Source organism: Podospora pseudopauciseta, chromosome 1 (genome assembly GCF_035222475.1).
Source record: "Podospora pseudopauciseta strain CBS 411.78 chromosome 1, whole genome shotgun sequence".
Classification (NCBI taxonomy): Eukaryota; Fungi; Ascomycota; class Sordariomycetes; order Sordariales; family Podosporaceae; genus Podospora; species Podospora pseudopauciseta.
In genome coordinates this window covers 2,427,652-2,447,957 of record NC_085892.1, presented here as the reverse complement: position 1 = coordinate 2,447,957, position 20,306 = coordinate 2,427,652, and the positions used below count along the sequence as shown (strand labels likewise).

Genomic DNA, 20,306 nt, shown 5'->3' with positions numbered 1-20,306 from the left:
CTTCGAGAGCGCTTCCAGTCAATTGGAGATGTGATTGGCACAAACGACACAGTCGGGGCGTGCATCTTGATGCCAATGCAACCGCCTCAGCCAAGGCAATTGCAGTGTGCGTCAAGAGGTGGTGCACATCTGGATTCACCCGGTGTGGTTCCGTCTTGGGGTTGCGGCTCGTGGGGGGAAACACGGAGATGTGAAAAAGGGGTCCAAGCTGCGTCTCTGACACAGAGCCCTGCAGCGATGAAACCACCTGCCACTAAGCACACTGGAGCTGTTAGCGAATAGCGTGTCATTGAGACCAATGTACTAACGCAATGGCAAGCGAGGCGGAATCCGGGAGAATTCAAAGTCGAAACAAAACTCTAAACAATTGGCCACTCTTGTGCCTCTGGGATGATTCGCTGCAGGAGCTGGGGGATGAAGTCGACTTGGGGAGACGTTGTGATGGAGCTTGCCATGCAATCTAGACCATTTGATATCTTCGAAGGGCCCTCAGGCTTGATCTCCGCCAGGTTGTGTTCTCAGTCTAGTGATCTAGATAAATACGCCACGAGCTGGCCTGAGATCAGAAGATGGTGGGTCGTTGTTGTTAATAAAAAGATAGCTGGAAGAAGGAGAATTACGGACTTGCCTAATTGGAAATTAAAATTGGGCCTTCGAGTAAACCAGCTTGAACTGAAATGTAAACACACGGCTGACAAAAACTATCAGATTGGGCCTATCGACAGTGACCAGATGGTCGTGTCGTGGTCTGGAGATCCGGGCCTTGCACAAGCTCCACGAAGTGGAATGAATACTCGAGGAGGTAGGTCGCTTTGAGAAGGAGAAGGTCTGGAATTATGTCAAGGCGTATATAAGAACTTTGAACCAAAAACAAACAAAAATCTCGATTCTTCTCCAATGGAGCTTCCAGATACAAATCCAATGGATCTCCAACCGTTGACCTCAAAGTGGTCAAGATCAAGGTGAACCCACCCTTGCCAACGGCGTCGATCTTGGCAAAGATCAATGTGGGGCACCTCTTTCTGCCACTTTACCCCGCCTAAATTCAAGCTTCCCCAAGCTATCTCACCACCATCACCACCACAGGTCGCATTAACCCTCCTCACCATCACCACTTTGCGCAAACCCCAATCCCACCCCCAAATCCGCCCACACACACCCTTTAAAATGGGCTGGTTCAACGGCTGGTTCGGCGGGAGCCCAGACAACTCCTCCTCCGACCCCCTCGCCCACCTCGATCCCAAACTCCGCGAATTCCTCCAAAAAGAAGCCCCCGTCAAATACACCCCCTCCTCCGAATCCTCACCCCCAACCCCCGCTGTCCCACCACACCGCCAGCTCGACCAAAAATCCCAAGACGACCAAACCGCCGCCTCCCAATCCACCGTCCCCCCCGAATCCCTCTTCCCCGACGGCCGCTACGCCCACCTCTGGAAAACCTACACCCCCCAATCCACCATCGAAGCAGCAACCAAAACCGACCATGAAAAACTCATGGACGTCCTCGACTCGTACAAAGACCGCAAAGCCGCCATCGGCCGCGCCGCCCTCGAAAACTGCGCCGACGAGCAATTCACCTGGGCCACGTGCATGAAATCCGGGGGGGTCAAAGCCCGGCTGACAATGTGCTCTGACGAGGTCAAGAAATTCGAGCGCTGCTACAACAACCAATCCCGTCTTTTGAAAGCGTTGGGGTACCTGAACACCTATGGGAGAAGCGCCGAGGAGGATGAGATGATTCAGATGAGGGCCGATGAGCTGTATCATCAGATGTTGAGGCAGGAGGAGGAGATCAAGAGGGCCAAGGAGGAAGGGAGGGAGGCGCCCGAGTTTAGGAGTGTGCTGGAGGAGGCTGCAAAGGTTAGGCAGCGGCAGCAGGAGGCTGCTGGGGAGGCGGCTGGGAAGGTGAATATTCCACCGCCACCGGCCGAGTTGATCGCGAGTTGGAAGGAAAAGTTGGAGAAGTTGCCTGAGCAGGATAGGGCGGCCGAGGAGGCGGCATTGAGGGCGGATTATAGGGCTAATGCCGAGATGGCGGCGAGTATTCAAGGCCTGTGGCAGGAGCAGGCGAAACAGAGGGAGGAGAGGAAGAAGAAGGGCGAGGAGACGTTTATGGATCGGTTTAGGGGCATGGTTGCTGTGGGGAAGGTGACGGAGAAGAAGGAGGATAACAACAAGTAGGTTAGCTTGGGAAAGGGACGGGAAAATGTAAGAATATGAGGGTTTGTACAAGAGATCTCGTTCAAATCGTTGCTCATTTTTGGCGTCAAAAACTGGCCGAATCAACGGGCCATGTTGTATATATCATGGCAGTAATGGCGGTGAGAAGTATTGCTACCTCCTTTTCTCCATCGCCGCAGCCGCTCTTTCTAAAAAGGCATTGAACTCTTTGATTTGCTTCAACGTGCCCCCACCATCGCTCTTCGAGCTGGCTTGATCAGCTACTCGGCTGACCAGTAGTTCAAGATTGGCGAGATCGGCCTTCTTTTGCTCAGCGGCAGACAGCTCTGGTGCTGCTTGCGCCTTTTCCACCGCAAGATCAATATCATGCATGGCCGACGAGAGAGAGATGTGTCGCTGCCAACAAATTAGCAATCTTGGTCACCGATGGCGATTGTATCAATAGCAAAACAACATACCAACGCCTCCCTACTCTCCACCTCATGCTTCATCCTGATCGCATCCATCCTCAACGCGACCTGCTCCCTCTCCGCCCTAACCCGCATGATCTCATCCCTCATCGCAATCTTCTCCTTCTGCGCCGCCTTGACCCTTTTGCGCAAGCCATGAAGCTGATCGAGGGCAATAGTGTGATCCAAAAGCTTGGTCATCAACTCCCTATGAAAGGCTTCCAAGGCTCTCAGCATCACCTTCTTCTCCCTTCTTGTGGCGGCATCCTCCGCCGCTTCCTCTGCTGCGCGGAGTTTCCCCATGTAATTCTCGGCCATTTCGTCGCAGAGTTTGGACAGCACGTCGAGAATATGGACGCCCGGACCGCGGTGAGAAAATTGAATTTCGTCATCGCCGAGGTCGTCAGCTTCGGTTTCAGGGTCGATGTGGGGCTTGCTGAACCGTTGGACTGTGATGGGGACGGAGCCGGAGACTTTATCTCCAGAGTCTCTTCCCTCCGCATCGTCGGAGTTGGTTCTAGGTTTCCTCTTTGCTGGTGGCTTCTTGGCCTGTTGTTTTGGTTTTGGCTTGGACTTCTCTTGAACTTTGGACTGTGATCGGCGTATTGGTGGTCGCGGGGAGGGTTGTCGTGGTAAGGGTTGCGCTGATGAGGGCTGCGCTGGTGAAGGTTGTGCTGGCGATGAGTGTCGTGGAAGCTGTGGTTTAGGTGGTTGTTTGCCTGTCCGTACCTTCTTGACAGGCTGCTGTTGCTGTGCTGGACTGGCCACCGCCTCCCTCCTTCGCCGTTTTCTCCGTGCTGGTGATTCTGCCACCGGCATTGGTGGTTGGTCTGAGCCTAGCTCTGGTGAAGGAGCAGGGGCGGTTCGGCGAGTAGGCCGCTTCCTCCCTATTCGTTTAGTAGCCTCTTGCATACCAATCTCTTCAACCTCTTTCTCCTCTGGTTCCTCTACGGCCTCTGGTTTTGGCTCCGGTAGTTCCGGCTCTGGTTCTGGCGCATCGGCGACATCATCATCATCTGCCCCAAGCACAGCTGACTCCTCCGCCTCGGGCTCCCTTTCTCCCTCCTCCTCCTCCTCCTCCTCCTCCTCTTCCTCTGGCTCCTCTTCCTCAACGGCATCCGGGACATCCACATCCTCAGCTGCATTCTCCTCACCTTCAACAACACTGCTCGACCTCAACCTTGGACTCCTCCTCCTGCCCCTCGAAAACGTAGGAGACGTCACGGACAATGTACTCCCTCTCATATCCATACTCTCCGACATCTTCCTCATCTCTGCGCTCTTTCGTATCCTCGTTCTAACCCTCCTTTCTACTGGTGAAGAACTTGCCGGGATACCTCCAGGGTTTTGCTGAGTAGTCTCATCTAGATCCTCCAAAACCTTGTGCAATAACGTACTCGACCCCACGACTGGGCTATTCTGATCGAGCAAGATGGTCCTTTGCCGCTTCCCACTGCCAGGTGCATCAGCCGGGCTTTCCATGACTACCTCCTCCACTGTTGGCGTTGGCTCCTCGGGTGAAGTGTGGATAGTAATCCGCTTTGTCGCCGCAATGACAGAGGAGAGCGGACCTCGTTGCTTTTGTGCGGTTCTTTGAACGGATCGCGCGTATGGTGCTGGAGGGGCGTCTTCCATGTCGACATCCTCCTCCACGGCCTCTGGCTCGGGTTGCGAGTCGTGCATAGTCACGTCGTGGTCCTCCTCATTTTCAGCCTCTTCAACTTCATCCGAAGCTGGGGGGCGGGTCATATGGCGAAGAGAAGAGCCCTGAGCTCGAACAGACGCTGGGGAACGTGGCAGTGAGGCTGATCTTTCGGTACTGGTGCCGTCGGGTATGCTGTATTCAGACCGGGGAGGACGGGGAGGGCGAGAGGGGCTGGGGCCCATAGATGGGGAGGATTGCGCAACGCCATCGCGGTCGAGGTGTATTCGCTTGGCGGATGTGTTTGGAGTTGGTCGGCTGGTGGTTGGAGGTGGCGGTAGTGGTGAAGCATCTGGGAGCTCCTCCTCGATTGTCTCTTCTGGCTCTGGTTCTGTGGCGATGGGAATCACAAAGCCAAAGTCTAGGTCATCCCCTACTTCATGACGACTATAATTGTTGACGTTAATTGGGTCCTCTGAGCAGATGTCGTAGGGGAGATACTCACCCAGCACCGCGCATCCGATCTCGAATGCGCTCCTGTCCTTGGTTTTGTTAGCTATGGTACAAGCACTGGTTAAGCCTAGCATGGGGCACATACTTGTCGCCATCCTTCCCAGTCGTCCTCTCGGTCCTAGAATATGTTGCGCTCAAACAATATTACATGCTGGGGTCCCAATGTTTCGGGAAGATGTGGTGTAGCGAACTGCTGCTCGGTGTCTGCGGTGGGGACCTTGAAGAGTGACGCGCTCCAGCTTGAATCGCAAAGCAAAAGACGCGCCGTTGATCGGTGGGGACCCCGCCGATTCGCAGTGGACGCGAGAGTTAATTTAGCGGGGCCTTCCCGCTCAGCACAAACTGCCAAGGCAATTGACCCCTGAATTGCTCTGACAACATCCCACTACCTTAGGTGCAGAAAACAATGCTTTGAACATCTGGAACAGCATAAGAGGGCATTTCTATTTTGTAGCATCACCTCAGCAGTCTTGGAAGCGTCGAATTCTTCTAGAGCTCTGGGAGTCTACACACCTTAGGTTTTCACTTCGTATAAAGTTCAATCCTCGTGCTGGCAGAGACGGTATAAGACCAAAGGTTTTAAGAAGAAAGTCGAAAGTCATCTGAAGCATCCAGAACATTTCATCCAAGACATATCGATTGCCCTTTACTTCAAGCCACCGGCTGCTTTCGGGCCTCGGCCTCGCCTCGAGCTGCTTGTTACGAATGTCTTTCTTTTTATGTTCCTGGTATTTGGTCTCATCCACCAGCTGATACACGTGAGTTCTCCACTGTGACACTCATGTTGACACATTCCAAGCTTGTCCTCGCACATGCGGCAAGCCTCTGGTAGAGCAAGTTGAAGAGACACCACAAACTTAGGTGTGCCACAACATGCTTATAATCAAAACCCAGCGAATCATGAGGTCAGGGTGACTTGAGACAGATTACATGGTCATGTGTTCTATCGCGCCGTTCGTTTCTACGGACTTCACACAGTAAGCCGTGCATAAACCTCTTGTGGCTTCGCGATTGGCGCTATTCCCAACCGAACAACAGTGGTGTGAGGACTCTCCTGGTCGAACTGTATACAGGTTTCACGCTAGTGCCTGTGCATATCAAGCCACCACCTCTCACCAAACAAGAGACGCAGTGGCTGGGTCTTGGGGAGGATGAGGAGCAGAACTCCGATCCCAAGTTTCTTGGCCATCGCGCTTCGCCTTCGCTTCCCACTTCCTGGGCAGACGGGTGCTTGATATTGTGTTGACCACAACAACCTTGTACAACCTCTCTTGCACAAAGGGGCTCTGCAGGATCTGATTCCGAGATCCATGCTGTTCATAGTGACACGTTTCTAGGCAAATGAGCCAGTCAAAAGTACAGGGAAAGGGCGGACTGGAAAAGCTTGTGAGAGTGTGCTCTCACGAGCCGCCAATGTCGGATGCACCGGAACCGGGTGTTGCCAAAGAAATTCATGTCAATAAGAGGGTTTGAGGACCTCAATGTTATCTGTGACCTGTTCCACCAGATCCTGAGCGTATCGGAACTCAGACCTACCAAAAGACCGATACCCAAACAGACAGCACAAATCAACACTGATTGAGCATGAGCATCGTGCCGCAACAACCAGCACCCGCGCCTCTTGTGAAATCCCAAACTGTTTGCCCATTTACCTGCTCGTGGTCCCCCTTCCCTCTCAGGATCGGAGTGTTCCTAGACAGAGACTCACCTGAAGCAAGGTGGCTGGAAATGCTGTGGGAATATTGATGCAAGCTCCTGCATCTCCTATATCGGGCGTCTCCTGCACCTTTTGGGTCAGCGAATGACGAAAATTGTAGCGATGTGAATGCCTCAACCTTGGAAGTTGTGATAAAAGCAACCCGCATTTCCTTCTTTTGCTGCCCCCTCGACGCAAGCTAGTGGCAGGGTTCACGAACCAGCAGTGTTCCTATGACCTGTCTAGGAGTCCCAAACGAGCATAGCCGGCGAACAGTCAAGAGGTGTGAAGGGAAAAGAAAAAACACGCAGTCAAAGGATTTGAGGGCTGCAAGCTGCAAGCCTGGGGGGGCAGCTCCCGGCTGCGGCACAACCATCTTGACAGCCAATGGCTTCAGAGCACCCGCCGCGCGTTTCCAAAGCATAGAGATTCTTGGGACAATGGTGTGGTTGATGTGGTGGTGTGTGTGTGGCCTTCTGCTCACACTCTGGGTCAGTTATTAATTTATCATGCAGTTCCTTTGGCTATTGGTGGTCTGGTCTCCCCCCTGAAGCCAGCCTGAAGCTGGGCGCCCGCTATGAAGCATTGGGAAAGCGGGAGCGAGGATGGCTTTTTGGGCCGCCTGGTGAGGCGCGTGAAAGAGAGGGACCGAGGGCTTACACATGGACCAGGTGAAACCCCAGGTTTCCAAGACACCAAGGTTCTAACCACGGTGGGAATTCATGGCATTCAGATTCCAAGGAATAGGGACTAAATTGACAGAGATAGCCTCATATAGTCTGTCTACTTCGTACTCGGATGAATCCCATAGGTCAGCGGCAAAGGACAGAACAACACCAAGTCAGAGAAAATGGGAAAATTCTTACCAAAGGCAACGCAGAAGCACCGCATTCTCGCAGCTGTCAACCCGACAGAGTGACATTTTCAATGTAGCCGAGAGGCCCGTTGCTGAACCCAAGTCGGATTTGGGTCTGGGGTGAGCGAGACTGGGGCTTGGCGCAGGCCGAGTCCCCACCACGCTAGTCAAAGCCGGGTCAGCCCCACCTTCTGGTCACAGCTATTCCCAAGCGGGCTAGTCTTGATGTGCAGCCAATCAGATGTTTGCAGAGTCTCCGCTGCCCATCAATCAGGTGGGCGGCGGTCCTTTCTCCACCACTTTCAACGAACTCCCGTCCACCATCCCAGTTGTTGGACACACCGTTTCAACTGTTCATCTCATCGTCGAAACCCCTTCGCCGTCCACCTTCCCACCTCGAAACGACCCAAACCGCTCCCCATGGTCGAATAACAACCATATCCTCGATTGTCCGGAGACCCCCAATCCTGGTGGAAACCCCCGCGCCCGACGCTGTTCTGAAGAGCCCTTCATGAAGGCGCTCCAATCGCAGTCATGGTGGGCTTCGGTTGGCGAAAGCCAGCAAACGTCGCCGGCACCTCGGCGCCGGCCATCCTTTTATCGCTCTTTGTAGCCACAGGCGGGCTTTTGTTTGGATATGACACCGGGTAAGTCGACTCGGCGCCATTTTGGTCGGACGCGCTGGGATTTGGAGGGACTTTTGGCTGAGCCGTTTGGTGCATGCAGGTCGATCAACGGTATTCTGGCGATGGAGTCGTTCAAGAAGGATTTCACCACCGGCTACTTCGACAAGGAGGGAGTACCCGGCATGTACCCAAGCCAAGTGTCACTGATTGTGGCAATGCTGAGTGCAGGAACGATGGTGGGAGCACTCATATCGGCGCCAATAGGTGACTTATGGGGCAGACGGCTCTCACTTATTGCCGCCCTGGGGGTGTTTTGTGTTGGTGCTATCTTCCAGGTGTGCGCGACAAATGTGGCCCTTCTTGTTATCGGGAGGTTCGTAACACTTTTCCTTTTGGTGTCCAATTCATCCCTCAAAGTGTGACTTGTATTGACTTGATCTCATCAGAACACTGGCGGGCATTGGAGTGGGCGTTGTCTCAGTTCTCGTCCCACTATATCAGTCTGAGATGGCACCAAAGTGGGTGCGTGGAACGCTCGTCTGCGCCTATCAGCTATCAATCACGGCCGGTCTATTTGCTGCTGCCGGCGTCAATATCTTAACTCATAATATGAAAGGGGCCGCCGCGTATCGCATCCCCATTGGTCTTCAGCTTACCTGGGCTGTTGTTTTGGCCCTTGGTCTGCTGATCCTACCGGAGACGCCCCGTTATCTTATCAAGCGCGGCTACAAAGACGCCGCTGCTCTTTCACTCAGCCGTCTACGTCGGCTCGACATCACCCACCCTGCTCTCATCGAGGAGCTCGCAGAAATCCAGGCAAACCATGAGTACGAACTAGCTCTTGGCCCTGACACTTACAAGGATATATTCTTTGGCGAACCACATCTGGGTCGCCGCACACTAACAGGCTGCGGGCTGCAAATGCTCCAGCAGCTCACAGGTGTCAATTTCATCATGTACTATGGCACCGACTTCTTTCAAAAGGGCGGTGTCGACGACCCCTATCTCATCACCCTCATCATGCAGATTATTAACATGGTCTCGACGCTGCCGGGTCTGTTTGTCGTCGAATCGTGGGGTAGACGAAGGCTGCTCATTGTCGGAGCCGCCGGCATGGCCATCTGCCAACTCTTGATTGCCTCATTCGCTACCGCCAACGGAAGCAATTCGGAGACGCAGAGCCGCATCCTCATCATTTTCGTGGCCATATATATATTCTTTTTCGCAGCCTCCTGGGGTCCCGTGGTTTGGGTCGTCACATCAGAAATCTATCCGCTGAAGGTACGCGCGAAGTCGATGTCCGTCTCTACCGCCTCCAACTGGCTTTTGAACTTTGGCATTGCCTATGGGACCCCTTACATGGTGGACACAAATAGAATCGAAGGGTCCCGGTCAATCGATCTCGGATCTCGCATTTTCTTTCTCTGGGGCGCATTCTGCATTCTCTCGATCGCCTTTGTCTGGTTTATGGTCTACGAGACGAGCAAGATCAGCTTGGAACAGATCGACGAAATGTACGAGAGGGTGGACCATGCGTGGAACAGTCGACGATTCGAACCGAGCTGGAGTTTCCAGCAGATGCGAGATTTCGGCTTCTCCGACAGTGGCATTCCTCCTCAGGAACCACAGCTCGAGCTGCAACAATCACGCAGCAGCGAATCACAATCAGAAACAGGCGGAAGCTCGACGAATACGGCGACGACATCCTCACAGGACGATAAGCTACCGATTCCAATAGGCCATGTCGATTTCAGTTACTGATGATTTTGCTTCTTGTACCGTGGGGTCAACTCGATTGTCGGTTTTCCTATTTGTATCATGATATATATCCGGACCAGCGTTGTGGATATCAGCGATGGAGTTTTTGATGTGACGGAGTTTGGGGGCATTAATCTCGGCCAGCTTTGGGATACTAAATATTTGGGCTCGCCACTTTTTTTTGGATTTTATTGGGGATCAAACAATCCTTGACAAACATGGTTGTTGTTATGGGCTAGGGCTTCGGCGTTTAACAAACTTGGGATGATATCCGAGGAACAAAGCAGTTTTCCTCTCCTGTCGACTGAGCAAAGGCGCAAGGAGGGGAGGCACAACAGGACACAAGACAGAAAGCATCAGAGGAGGGCATTCAAGTAAATACACTCATATTGTTACTCTCTATCTGTTACTCTCACACAGCGCCCGCCACCGGTCATAGGCTACCTACATGTCTATATGCGGTGGATGTCAACAAAGGGTCATAAGGCCGTAGACGGCTCTCTTTCCTTGCCAACCCACCAAAGCAGGTTCCATGCGCCCTGCCACAAACCTTATTGGCAAGTAACACTGTGCAGATAACCCCGCGCCTGTGGTAAACTGATCGGCCCAGTCACCGGTCGAGCTTCCGCAGACAAACTAAACCGCCACAGCTCAAGTCACGCTAAGATCAGGTTTTGGAGCTTGCCTCTCAATCAAGGGACGAGGCAGATGTCGAAGATTATTGCAAAACTGAATTCTATCGGATCGGGTTGAGAACAGGAAGACCAACACGAATCAATTGACTTGGACCAGCAATCATGGCGATGACAGTCGACATGCATGACCGTATCCGCCTGCATCTACCACTACGCATAAGGGGACACCCCAAACTTGGTACAGCCAACACACAGACGCCAGCACAGAGACAAACGGTGAAATCGACACTGTTGGGCACCGTTACTAGAGCCATGTCGTCCCAGGGCTGTGGTTTCGCGGGCGAGCCTCACAAGGCAAAGTCAACAGTCAGTGTAGGTTTTGTGATCCCCAGTCACGCCGACCCTTCATTTAACTCAATCTCCCTCCTGACTCCGGTCTCTTCCCGCCGTTACCCTTACTTGTCTCGCGTGGAGAATATTAACGGTAGTGTGACGCTTGGTTAACAGGCACTGGCGTCCAGTCTTCTTCCAGTCGCCGGTCAGCGTCGGCCCCGAGAGCCCCTTTTCCGCTGTGCTCGCCCCTGTTGGCGCTCTTCTCACTCGTTATGGCTTTCAACAGTACCTTGGCTTCGGCCGAGTTGTTTGCCGGTAACAGTATCACCTGGGACCATCAGAGTTTGGAGCCAGGAACCAGCGAGCTCCCAACTGCTTCTTCCGAGTCACGGGCCGGTCTAGACTTGGAAGATGCTCGCGTATCCTCACATCTGGGTCTGGGGCTCGACTTCGGCCAGGACTATTTCAAGGTGGAAGTCCTCATCTTTGTCGCTGCTCTTAGTTTGGGCTTCAAATTGTACAACCGCAGGGTTCCCAGACAAGGCATCCTTTCCAAAGCCACTTCGTTGCTAGCCACTATGGCTTTGCTTACTTCGATATCGCTCCTTTTGACCTCGTCGTTGCTGCCGAGTGGTACTTCTGGGCACAAGGGGCCACCAGTGGTCCCGGCCAAGTTTCTTCAGACGGCGTCTCCCGCCACCAGCTCAGTCCCACAGTTCACAGTCCCTGCGTCTGCCGACAAAGGGAAGGACGTTGAAGCCAACATAGACGACCCCCTTGCCGCTAACCCGCAGCTGGTATGTCCTGGGTACTCTGCATCCAACGTCCAAAACACGAAAAACGGGTTTACTGCCGATCTTGACCTTGCCGGCCCAGCATGCAACGTCTACGGCAACGACATCGAGCACCTCTCCTTACTGGTGGAGTTTCAGGCCAACGAAAGGGTTCACCTTCAGATTGAGCCACGGTACATCTCGAAGGAGAATGAAACGTGGTTCAGATTACCCGAAGTGCTGATACCAAAACCTCAAAACGATCCTCTTTGCGAGGAGCACAACAGCGACTTTGTGGTCTCGTGGTCAAACGACCCGACATTCTCCTTCACGGTGAAGCGAAAGGCAACTGACGACACGCTCTTTACAACCGAGGGGAGCAAGCTCGTCTACGAAGATCAATTCATCGAGTTTGTGTCCCCTCTGCCCGAGAGCTACAACCTGTATGGTCTCGGTGAAGTTATTCATGGCTTCCGCTTGGGCAACAATCTCACCAGTAAGTACCACCAAGTATATTCAATGCTCAGGCGAGATAGCTTACACGCAGGCTAGGGACACTCTTTGCGGCAGATGTTGGCAACGACATCGACTGGAACATCTATGGCAGTCATCCTATCTATCATGACACAAGATACTTCACCACCGATGAGTCGGGAAAATTGACATATGCGCCTTATGCCGACGACAAGACGGCCAGGTACACATCGTATACACATGGTGTCTATCTTCGCAACGCTCATCCACAAGAGGTGCTTCTGCGGCAACCTGGTATTACTTGGAGAACACTCGGTGGCAGCATCGATCTCTATTTTTACAGCGGTCCTCGGGCTGAAGATGTCACGACCAAGTACCAAGAGAGCGCTGTTGGCCTTCCGGCTATGCAGCAGTACTGGACTTTGGGATACCATCAGTGCCGCTGGGGCTATACTGGCTGGCAACGTTTGCAAGAGGTTATTGACAACTTTGCAAAGTTTGAGATTCCGCTTGAGACGGTCTGGGGTGGGTCTTTCTTTCCCTTCATATTCCGACAAAAGGTTTCCTGAACTGACATGTGGATATAGCCGATATCGACTACATGAAGAAGTACCGTGACTTTGAGAACGACCATGATACCTGGAACTACACCGAAGGAGAGGAGTTCATGAACAGGCTTCACAAGAATCACCAGCACTGGGTTCCCATTGTTGACTCTGCCATCTATGCGCCTAACCCAGAAGATGAGGAAGATCGCTATCCTACCTATGAGCGGGGGCTGGAGGCAGATGCCTTTGTGAAGAATCCTGATGGGTCGATTTACTATGGGGCTGTGTGGCCTGGTTATACGGTTTTCCCTGACTGGGTTGGTGCTGTGCTTGGTGAGGCTGGGACTATCGACTGGTGGATTGATGAGATTTCGAGGTGGAGCAAGAATATCTCGGTGAGTTCCCCATGATGATATGTGAATGAATAAGACAATACTAACATGTCCAGTTCGATGGTATCTGGATCGACATGTCCGAAGTTGCCTCCTTCTGCGTTGGCAGCTGCGGCACCGGAAACTTGACACTCAATCCTGCCCATCCGCCCTTCAAGCTGCCCGGTGAGCCTGGTAATCTTGTCTTGAGATACCCCGAAGGCTTCGCGAAGACAAACGAAACCGAAGCCATCTCAGCGACAAAGGCGATCATCACCCAGAGCTACGGGCCAACCGCGACCGCCGTCCCCACCGTCACCACAACCACAACAACGAAGAACTTCTACCGGAGCACACCCACTCCTGGCGCAAGAAATATCAACTGGCCCCCGTACGTGATCAACAACTATCATGGCGACATAGGAGTCCACGCCCTGAGCCCGAACTCGACGCATAATGGCGGCTATCTCGAGTACGATTTCCACAACCTCTTCGGTCACCAAGTCCTCAACGCGACCTACTCAGCTCTGCTCCAAGTCCAAAAGGGCGTCCGCCCCTTCATCATCGGCCGCGGCACCTTCGCCGGCTCAGGCAAGTGGGCTGGCCACTGGGGCGGTGACAATGAGGCCCTCTGGGCATTTTTGTACTTTAGCATCCCGCAAGCACTGTCCTTCTCCATCTTTGGCTTCCCCATGTTTGGGGTCGACACCTGCGGCTTCAACGGCAACACAAACTATGAGCTCTGCTCGCGGTGGATGCAGCTCAGCGCGTTTTTTCCCTTTTATCGGAATCACAATGCGATGGGGGCGATTGACCAGGAGCCGTACAGGTGGAGCAGTGTGATTGACGCTACCAAGTCGGCGATGGCGATACGGTATGCGCTGCTGCCGTATATGTACACGCTCATGACCCAGGCTTCTCTCGCTGGCAGCACCGTCATGCGTGCTCTTGCGTGGGAGTTTCCCAATGAGCCGTGGCTTGCTGATGCTGACAGGCAGTTCATGTTGGGAGATGCGATTATGGTTACGCCTTGTTTGGAGCAGGGAGCGGATACGGTGAAGGGGGTTTTCCCCGGGGTGGGAGAGGGGGAGGTGTGGTATGATTGGTATACCAAGGGGAAGGTGAGTTATGGGGTTGGACCCGGGGAGAATGTCACTATTGGGGCGGAGTTGGGACATATTCCTGTCTATGTGAGAGGTGGGAAGGTTGTTCCGTTGCAGGAGCCTGGAATGACTACAGCGGAGAGTAGGCAGAATCCTTGGGGGTTGTTGGTGGGATTGGATGGGACTGGATGGGCGGAGGGGAAGTTGTATTTGGATGATGGGGTCAGTCTGGAGCCGGAGGAGGTGAGCTGGATTTCGGTAAGTGACTGTTGCAAACAATTTGAGGTGATGAATGTGGTGCTAATGATGGGAGTAGTTTACTGCCTCGAACAACTTCCTCAAGGTCGAGCCGCTGGGTAACTACCCGGACACCAACCCCCTTCGCAACGCCACGGTCATGGGTCTGGAGCACGAGCCCAAGCAGGTGTGGCTTGATGGTGAGGTGCTGGAGCAGGAGCATTGGAGTTATGATGCGGGGAAGTGTGTGTTGGAGTTATTTGAGCTGAAGGAGAAGTTTTCTGGTGGTGCTTGGGTGCAGGGGTGGGATATTACTTGGGAGTAGTTTTACTTTTCTTCTTGTGTTTACTTTTGTACTCTCTTCTCACTGATCATATTTTAGGTGGGAGTGGCATGGGCCTCTGTATAATCACCTGCACATAGCACACCTGTCTTGCCCAGGGGGCATTTTTTTTCAGATTGATATTATGGGGTTGGATAGAGATATGGGGGGCTGGCTGGATACCGATGGTTGGGAAAAAAGAAAAGGAAATTGTATAGGTAAGGTGGCGGGGTTTTGTATACCTAAGTGATTGATAGTTTTTGTTTAAACCGCTGTGTTGACTTGCTTAGTGTGATGTGATGGTTAAATATTGTTGATTTGAAGATACGGCGACATGGGAAGACTGTTATCGAGGAGAATTATTCACTGCCTGAGTGGGATATGGTTAGTGAGAGGGCTAGAGGTTTGGATAATGTTAGGGAAAGTGGTGAAAGTGGTTGAAAATGCACATTAGGCTGGGACGAAGTGTGCTAATTCTCTTTCCACGATAACATTACTGGTATCAGAATAGTGTGGAAGTCCATAGGTGTGTATCCTTTCGTCTCACATCGCCTTCACTCATACGAGTCACTATTTGAACCCGCCTCAACTCGATTGGAGGCATTGTTTTCCTACAAGCAAGTTGAGGCTTTGTCTTCGCCATCCATGAATACAATTAGTCTTTTATTAAACCCTGATCTTCCCATTCTCCAAGACCGTGATTCATCAACGAAACTCCCAAACTCATTACACAGTATAGAACAACACCAACCCTACTAAGCCAAGCCATTTTCCTGCCGCAACAGCTCTGACATCAGCCTCCCTACCCATACTTATCATGCTTCCCCTTAACTTTCAAATCCAACACCGCCTCATGGTAGTCCCCCTCCCTCCTCGCCCTCTTCAGTCGTTTCACCTCATCCTCATCCAACCTCCTCCCCACCGCAGCCTCCAACTCAGCCCGGCTAATCTTCTCCCTTGCCTTCTCCTCTTTTGAAGCCTTTAACTTGGGTTTATACCTCGCCTGCATCCTGATCCTCAACGTAGTATCAAACGTAATCTCCGTCTCATCCCCCCTGACCTCAGGGGAAGCATTCGCTTTTGAGGACCGCGACGCTCTCACAGAAAGGAAGGTATCCCTTAGCGTTTGGATCTGGAAAGTGCCGGGGGTGTCGGCGGTGGGGATGACGGAAAAAGACTCGAGGGGGGTGATGGCTTCGGAGGTGGCGGAGAAGAGACCGATTTTGTCACAGGAGAGGTATCTATTTTTCTGTTAATATCGTACACCAACACTCAGGGGAAGGGGTTACTGACTTTCCATGATGCCCCTTGAACCGGAAGTGTTCTGTCCCTACAATCCGATTGGCCACCCAGACCTGCCGCACATCGTGCGGCTCGGCGGTGATGGGGTTGTTGTCGATGATGTTCTCGATTGGGAGGGTGAACACCTTTCCTATGGCGTCGCATGCCAGCGCGGTTGGTGGTTCGGTTGGTAGGACGAACATGATCGGGCCGGAGATGTCGGCTGTTACGTCTGCGGAAACCCAGCTGTCGTCGTCGGCGTCGGCGTCGGCGTCGGCTTCGGTGGAGGGTTTGGCGGTTTTGAGCTGGCGGTTGTCATCGTCATCTGCTTTCCCGCTAGCCCCGCCGGTGCGTTTCCTCTTTTTTGGTTTTTTATCTCCTTTGAAGGTGAGTGCTTTGACCATTGTCGCAATGGGGGGATGAATTGTGATGCTGTAGTCGCAAACAACGTCAGTGAGTCTGGGACAAGTGGTTGATGATGATGGTGACGATGATCTTATCGTTATCGATAGGCGCGTTGGAAATGTCTTGGCGTGAACAGGGACCTGCCGCCTTGAGCAAGTCGGCCGGCAGTGGGAATGCTTGGCGGTCCGCCCCGCTGACCTGGTACAGGGAGCTTGAAGATGTGTAAGTAGATCTCGTGAGATAAAAGTTTGCTTCCCCTCTTTTTGTTGGATGTTGGATTATTTGTCTTGTAACATCTTTGGATCAAAATGGCCCCTATTGCTCAGGCTGTGACTGTCTCCCTACAGGAGCTAAAGGACGGTAAGTCAGGGTCCAGGGATCACTTTGCGGGGTGATCTGTGTAAGTGCAATCGCTGATGTGTAAAAATCTCTAGGAACGGTGTCGTTTGAGAAGCTCCAGCAAGCATTCGGCCCGGATTCTCTGGGTATCTTGGTTGTCAAAGATGTACCACCCGAGTTTGCGAGTTTGAGGCATCATGCCCTCTCCTATTCGTCTTACCTTGGAAACCTCCCCAAGTCTGAGCTGGGTAGGTTACATGTGAAGGGTCATGGCGGCTATGAGCAAAAAGTTGACCGGCCACAGATAAACTCGAGAATGAAAAGGCCAAGTACCTTACCGGATGGTCCCTTGGAAAGGAAACCCTCAAGAACGGCCAGGTCGACACATTAAAGGGCTCTTTCTATGCCAACTGTGCTTTCTATGTTGACCCAAAGCTGTCTTGCGCAGCGCCCACCGAGGAGTTCAACACTGACAACTTCCCTGAGTATCTCTCGCCCAACATCTGGCCGGATGATGCGACGTTACCCGGCTTCAAAAACTCTGTCGAGGATCTTTGCCGTCTGATCATTGACGTTGCCGTTTTGGTGGCTAGAGCGTGCGATAGATTCGCCGAGAAGGAGATTGCCGGTTATCCCAACGGTTACTTGGAAAAGGTTGTGAGCACCTCGACCACGACAAAGGCTCGCCTGTTACACTACTTCCCCGAGGACCCCGCCAACGCGCCTCCTGCGCCGACAAAGGCGAGCGAAATCGCGAATGGCGAGGGCGGCGACGAGGATGACTGGTGTGCTATCCATCTGGACCACGGCTGTTTGACCGGTTTGACTTCGGCCATGTTTGTCGACGAAGCCAAGACGCCAGCGGTCGCACCGGCTTTTGAACAAACTTTGGCCGACAGCAAGCCGCTGAAGTTGGCACCTCTTCCCGAACTTGATGCGTCCCCTGACCCGGCATCTGGTTTGTACATCAAGTCTCGTACTGGGCAAACGGTCCAGGTCAAGATTCCCCGCGACTGTATTGCTTTCCAGACGGGCGAGGCATTGGAGAGGATTACTGAGGGCAAGTTCAAGGCTGTGCCGCATTTTGTACGGGGAGCTCGTGCTTCCATGAGCGATGGCCGGATTGCGCGCAACACGCTTGCCGTTTTTACCCAGCCGAACCTGGGTGAGGAGGTTGACATGGAGCAGCATATTACCTTTGGAGAGTTTGCGAGGGGAATCGTGGCCAAGAACACTGTTTCTTAGATGGTAGCAAATGAGACGTTCTGTACAGTGAACCATCAATATCGACATGGTGTTGTCTGTGGAGGCTGAGATGCCGAGGCGTTAAGATGCCGGAACCCCTGCTTTGTCGACCTTGGCATGCCGGCTTGGCAGGCCTTCTAGCGCGATTTCATGCAGCTTTTGTCCGCCGGGAGCTCCCTGTCTCAAGTTCACCATCAACAGACGGCGGGAAGCTCCGGGACTTCCAAAATTGCCGCTTCCAGGTCGAGGGCTGAAGGTTGCGCCGGGCCGATATCTCGTCGGTTATCCACTCCTTTTTCCTTCTTGAACCTCTGCTTCTTCAACGGCCTTCTCTGTCCGCTCAGTTGACTGGAAAGACGACCAGCAGGTGTCTTACTCGGCTTCCTACTTACCCCTTCAACTCAACTGTCTGGCCTCTTCTCTCTGAGAGCTTGAACGAAGAAAGCTCCGAGGCATCCGAGCAACATCACACACGCAAAGGATACAGATGGTTTCGCCTAACCTCATCCGGTCAGCCCTCTGGCTGGCCGTGCTAGGCACAGGATCAGCTCTTCCCGGCCCAGAAAACCCGAACGCTCTTGCGCCCCGTCAACCCATCGACGCCGACCTCGTCCCCCCTCCCACCGACAACGACGCCCCTCCCGCCACCGACACCACCAAGCTCGCCGGTCACGAATTTGCCGTCTGCCACAACCTCGACGGCGACTACAAACCCTTCTGCCTCCCCAAACACAACGAAACCTTCAACCCCGGCGTCCTCAAGTACATCACCTGGGACCCGGCCTTCTTCTCCAAAGGCCACACCCACGAGAAAGCAAACCACACGGTCAAAATCATCGGGTTTTACCTCACCCCCGAAAGCGACACCCACCAAGCCTTTGACTCTGGCGAAATCTCGTGCGCGTGGGGTTTTTACCAGTGGTCCGTTACCCAAGACCTCATCAACGCCAACCCATTGTGGAATGAAAAACCGGGAAACAAGGCGAAGCACTTCAAGCAGAACACACCAACGACGATAACCCTGAGGATGGCGGCGCTGCCGGAGGATGGCTCGCCCGCGGAATGGCATCAGGGACCGACGGTGCAGATTGTCAAGCCAAAGAAGGGGCCGAACAAGAGTGATGGGAGGAGGCACCCGGCGGACGATCAGGTGTTGTATGTGGCGCTGCCCACGGTGGCGTTTTTCCTGATGGCGATTGTGATGAGCACGTTGTGCTGTAATAGGGGGGTGAGGAGGATTGATTTGGGGAATGTGATGGGGAGGAACAGGAGGAGTGAGAGGGGGACGGTGGGGAGGAATAGGAGGGATAGGGGGCAGTATTCTAGGGTTGATGGGAGGGATATGGAGCTTGGGAGGGGGGTTGGAGAGGGGAGTGGATTGGGGGTTAGGAAGGTTGATTAAGGGGTTCCCGAGACAGATCTTTGAAGGGTAGACCGGATTATGGAACGAACGTCTTGGCTGGAGAAGGTTGGACTGCCGGACCTCAAAAGGGGCAGGCCGGGCGGCTCTCGGATCTTGGATTTGAGTCATAATTGGATGATAGTTTGGAAGATGTGGCGCGGCTTTTTAGAGTCATATACGTTGTATATAAGTTTGGGATAGGACTTGTCATAAACGCATATGGAATGGCGTCAGGGGTTGGTGTCTTTATTGTACAAAGGCAACCTAAGAACTAGATATGGTGGTTGAGTTTTACATGTATAATGAGAGAAAATAACACTGAATGAATTGTACACATGTACCTAGGTGGAGCAGGTGTATCGAAAGAGGTGAAAGTGCACAAAGCTACACATCTGCCTGTTGAAGTAACAGTTAAACCACAGGATCACAATACAAGCACGAAAAGCGATATAGCAGTCTAGGGTTTTGTTAAAAAAAATGCATTGAAATTATATGTCTTGGTTTATTGATGCTCCAGGCCTCAACAACCTCACCACCCCTTACCTTTTATCAAACACTCACTCGCCTTACTTACCTTCCAGGAGAGCCATTTACCCACCAAGCAATGAGCAAGAGGCTGCGCTCAACGAGGGATCCACTAGTACCCATCATCAGAGGAGACCTCGTGGTAATCACAGGTTGCCGGAGGAGGAACAAAGGAGATCACCAGCGGCTTCAGACCAGAGCATGCACCGCCATCTTGGACTAACTGACAGGTCTCGATGCGGACCTCAGCCGCGTCCTTGCAGCCGCAGAGGTGGTAGGTAGAATTGCTCGTATTGGCACATCTTGTTTGTTGTTTTGGGTTGGTAGTTTGAAGTGGTGGTATGTGTGCGTGTTTGGTTCGGCGGTTTGATCTGATGATGATGATGATGATGAGGAAAGTTGCTGAGGAGAAAGGGAGGGAAGGGTTTAAATACAGGAGAAATTGTGTGGCATTGGAGTCTGTATAATGTGATTATTCGAAGAGCAATGGTGTTGAAGATGGAAGGGGGGCATTGTTTTGATTATGATGGGATTGATCGAAGTTGATGTGTGAAGTGGTTTCTGAACTATGGGTTTGGCTGAGTACTAGACT

At 52.8% G+C, this 20,306-nt stretch overlaps 9 protein-coding genes across 9 annotated transcripts; 5 read left to right on the top strand and 4 right to left on the bottom strand.

The window, feature by feature from the left end:
* Positions 1 to 253: 253 nt before the first annotated feature.
* Positions 254 to 1,109, bottom strand: QC763_0008080 (uncharacterized protein; the record flags this gene model as incomplete). The annotated part of the gene is made up of 2 exons (XM_062905166.1): positions 254 to 262; positions 915 to 1,109. The coding sequence occupies 2 exons, from the start codon at positions 1,107 to 1,109 to the stop codon at positions 254 to 256; spliced, it is 204 nt and encodes a 67-aa protein (XP_062770174.1).
* Positions 1,006 to 2,181, top strand: QC763_0008070 (uncharacterized protein; the record flags this gene model as incomplete). The annotated part of the gene is made up of 1 exon (XM_062905165.1): positions 1,006 to 2,181. The coding sequence occupies one exon, from the start codon at positions 1,006 to 1,008 to the stop codon at positions 2,179 to 2,181; it is 1,176 nt and encodes a 391-aa protein (XP_062770173.1).
* A 153-nt stretch (positions 2,182 to 2,334) lies between these two features.
* On the bottom strand, positions 2,335 to 5,361 carry QC763_106660 (uncharacterized protein; the record flags this gene model as incomplete). Its single annotated transcript, XM_062907243.1, has 3 exons — positions 4,778 to 5,361; positions 2,640 to 4,719; positions 2,335 to 2,577 (listed from the first exon to the last, which is right to left on the bottom strand). The coding sequence occupies exons 1-3, from the start codon at positions 4,789 to 4,791 to the stop codon at positions 2,335 to 2,337; spliced, it is 2,337 nt and encodes a 778-aa protein (XP_062770172.1). The 5' UTR covers positions 4,792 to 5,361.
* A 188-nt stretch (positions 5,362 to 5,549) lies between these two features.
* Positions 5,550 to 7,442, bottom strand: QC763_106655 (uncharacterized protein). The gene is made up of 5 exons (XM_062907242.1): positions 7,348 to 7,442; positions 6,702 to 6,954; positions 6,621 to 6,680; positions 6,494 to 6,549; positions 5,550 to 6,359 (listed from the first exon to the last, which is right to left on the bottom strand). Exons 1-5 carry the CDS (start codon positions 7,401 to 7,403, stop codon positions 6,242 to 6,244), a joined length of 543 nt encoding a protein of 180 aa, XP_062770171.1. The 5' UTR covers positions 7,404 to 7,442; the 3' UTR covers positions 5,550 to 6,241.
* Positions 7,443 to 7,636: 194 nt separating this feature from the next.
* Positions 7,637 to 9,724, top strand: RCO3 (glucose transporter; the record flags this gene model as incomplete). The annotated part of the gene is made up of 3 exons (XM_062907241.1): positions 7,637 to 7,984; positions 8,064 to 8,336; positions 8,410 to 9,724. The coding sequence occupies exons 1-3, from the start codon at positions 7,872 to 7,874 to the stop codon at positions 9,722 to 9,724; spliced, it is 1,701 nt and encodes a 566-aa protein (XP_062770170.1). The 5' UTR covers positions 7,637 to 7,871.
* A 1,237-nt stretch (positions 9,725 to 10,961) lies between these two features.
* QC763_106640 (uncharacterized protein) lies at positions 10,962 to 14,791 on the top strand (the record flags this gene model as incomplete). Its single annotated transcript, XM_062907240.1, has 5 exons — positions 10,962 to 11,958; positions 12,015 to 12,461; positions 12,524 to 12,879; positions 12,933 to 14,216; positions 14,275 to 14,791. 5 exons carry the CDS (start codon positions 10,962 to 10,964, stop codon positions 14,518 to 14,520), a joined length of 3,330 nt encoding a protein of 1,109 aa, XP_062770169.1. The 3' UTR covers positions 14,521 to 14,791.
* A 322-nt stretch (positions 14,792 to 15,113) lies between these two features.
* Positions 15,114 to 19,262, bottom strand: QC763_106630 (uncharacterized protein). The gene is made up of 2 exons (XM_062907239.1): positions 15,811 to 19,262; positions 15,114 to 15,758 (listed from the first exon to the last, which is right to left on the bottom strand). The coding sequence occupies exons 1-2, from the start codon at positions 16,200 to 16,202 to the stop codon at positions 15,320 to 15,322; spliced, it is 831 nt and encodes a 276-aa protein (XP_062770166.1). The 5' UTR covers positions 16,203 to 19,262; the 3' UTR covers positions 15,114 to 15,319.
* QC763_106620 (uncharacterized protein) lies at positions 16,368 to 18,257 on the top strand. Its single transcript, XM_062907238.1, has 3 exons — positions 16,368 to 16,563; positions 16,638 to 16,790; positions 16,847 to 18,257. Exons 1-3 carry the CDS (start codon positions 16,512 to 16,514, stop codon positions 17,785 to 17,787), a joined length of 1,146 nt encoding a protein of 381 aa, XP_062770168.1. The 5' UTR covers positions 16,368 to 16,511; the 3' UTR covers positions 17,788 to 18,257.
* Positions 18,275 to 19,189, top strand: QC763_106610 (uncharacterized protein; the record flags this gene model as incomplete). Its single annotated transcript, XM_062907237.1, has 1 exon — positions 18,275 to 19,189. The coding sequence occupies one exon, from the start codon at positions 18,275 to 18,277 to the stop codon at positions 19,187 to 19,189; it is 915 nt and encodes a 304-aa protein (XP_062770167.1).
* Positions 19,263 to 20,306: the final 1,044 nt, after the last annotated feature.

Bases quoted from the DNA above. Each gene is read 5' to 3' on its own strand.
- QC763_106630 (XM_062907239.1), bottom strand. From the start codon at position 16,202: ATGGTCAAAGCACTCACCTTCAAAGGAGATAAAAAACCAAAAAAGAGG. The intron at 15,759-15,810 runs GTCAGTAACCCC...ACAGAAAAATAG, and splicing joins TTCAAGGGGCATCATGGAAA to ATACCTCTCCTGTGACAAAA.
- QC763_106620 (XM_062907238.1), top strand. From the start codon at position 16,512: ATGGCCCCTATTGCTCAGGCTGTGACTGTCTCCCTACAGGAGCTAAAG. The intron at 16,564-16,637 runs GTAAGTCAGGGT...AAAAATCTCTAG, and splicing joins CCTACAGGAGCTAAAGGACG to GAACGGTGTCGTTTGAGAAG. The intron at 16,791-16,846 runs GTAGGTTACATG...GACCGGCCACAG, and splicing joins CCTCCCCAAGTCTGAGCTGG to ATAAACTCGAGAATGAAAAG.
- QC763_106655 (XM_062907242.1), bottom strand. From the start codon at position 7,403: ATGTCACTCTGTCGGGTTGACAGCTGCGAGAATGCGGTGCTTCTGCGT. The intron at 6,550-6,620 runs GTTGAGGCATTC...CGCCCGATATAG, and splicing joins CTTTTATCACAACTTCCAAG to GAGATGCAGGAGCTTGCATC. The intron at 6,360-6,493 runs GTGAGTCTCTGT...ATGCTCAATCAG, and splicing joins TTCCAGCCACCTTGCTTCAG to TGTTGATTTGTGCTGTCTGT.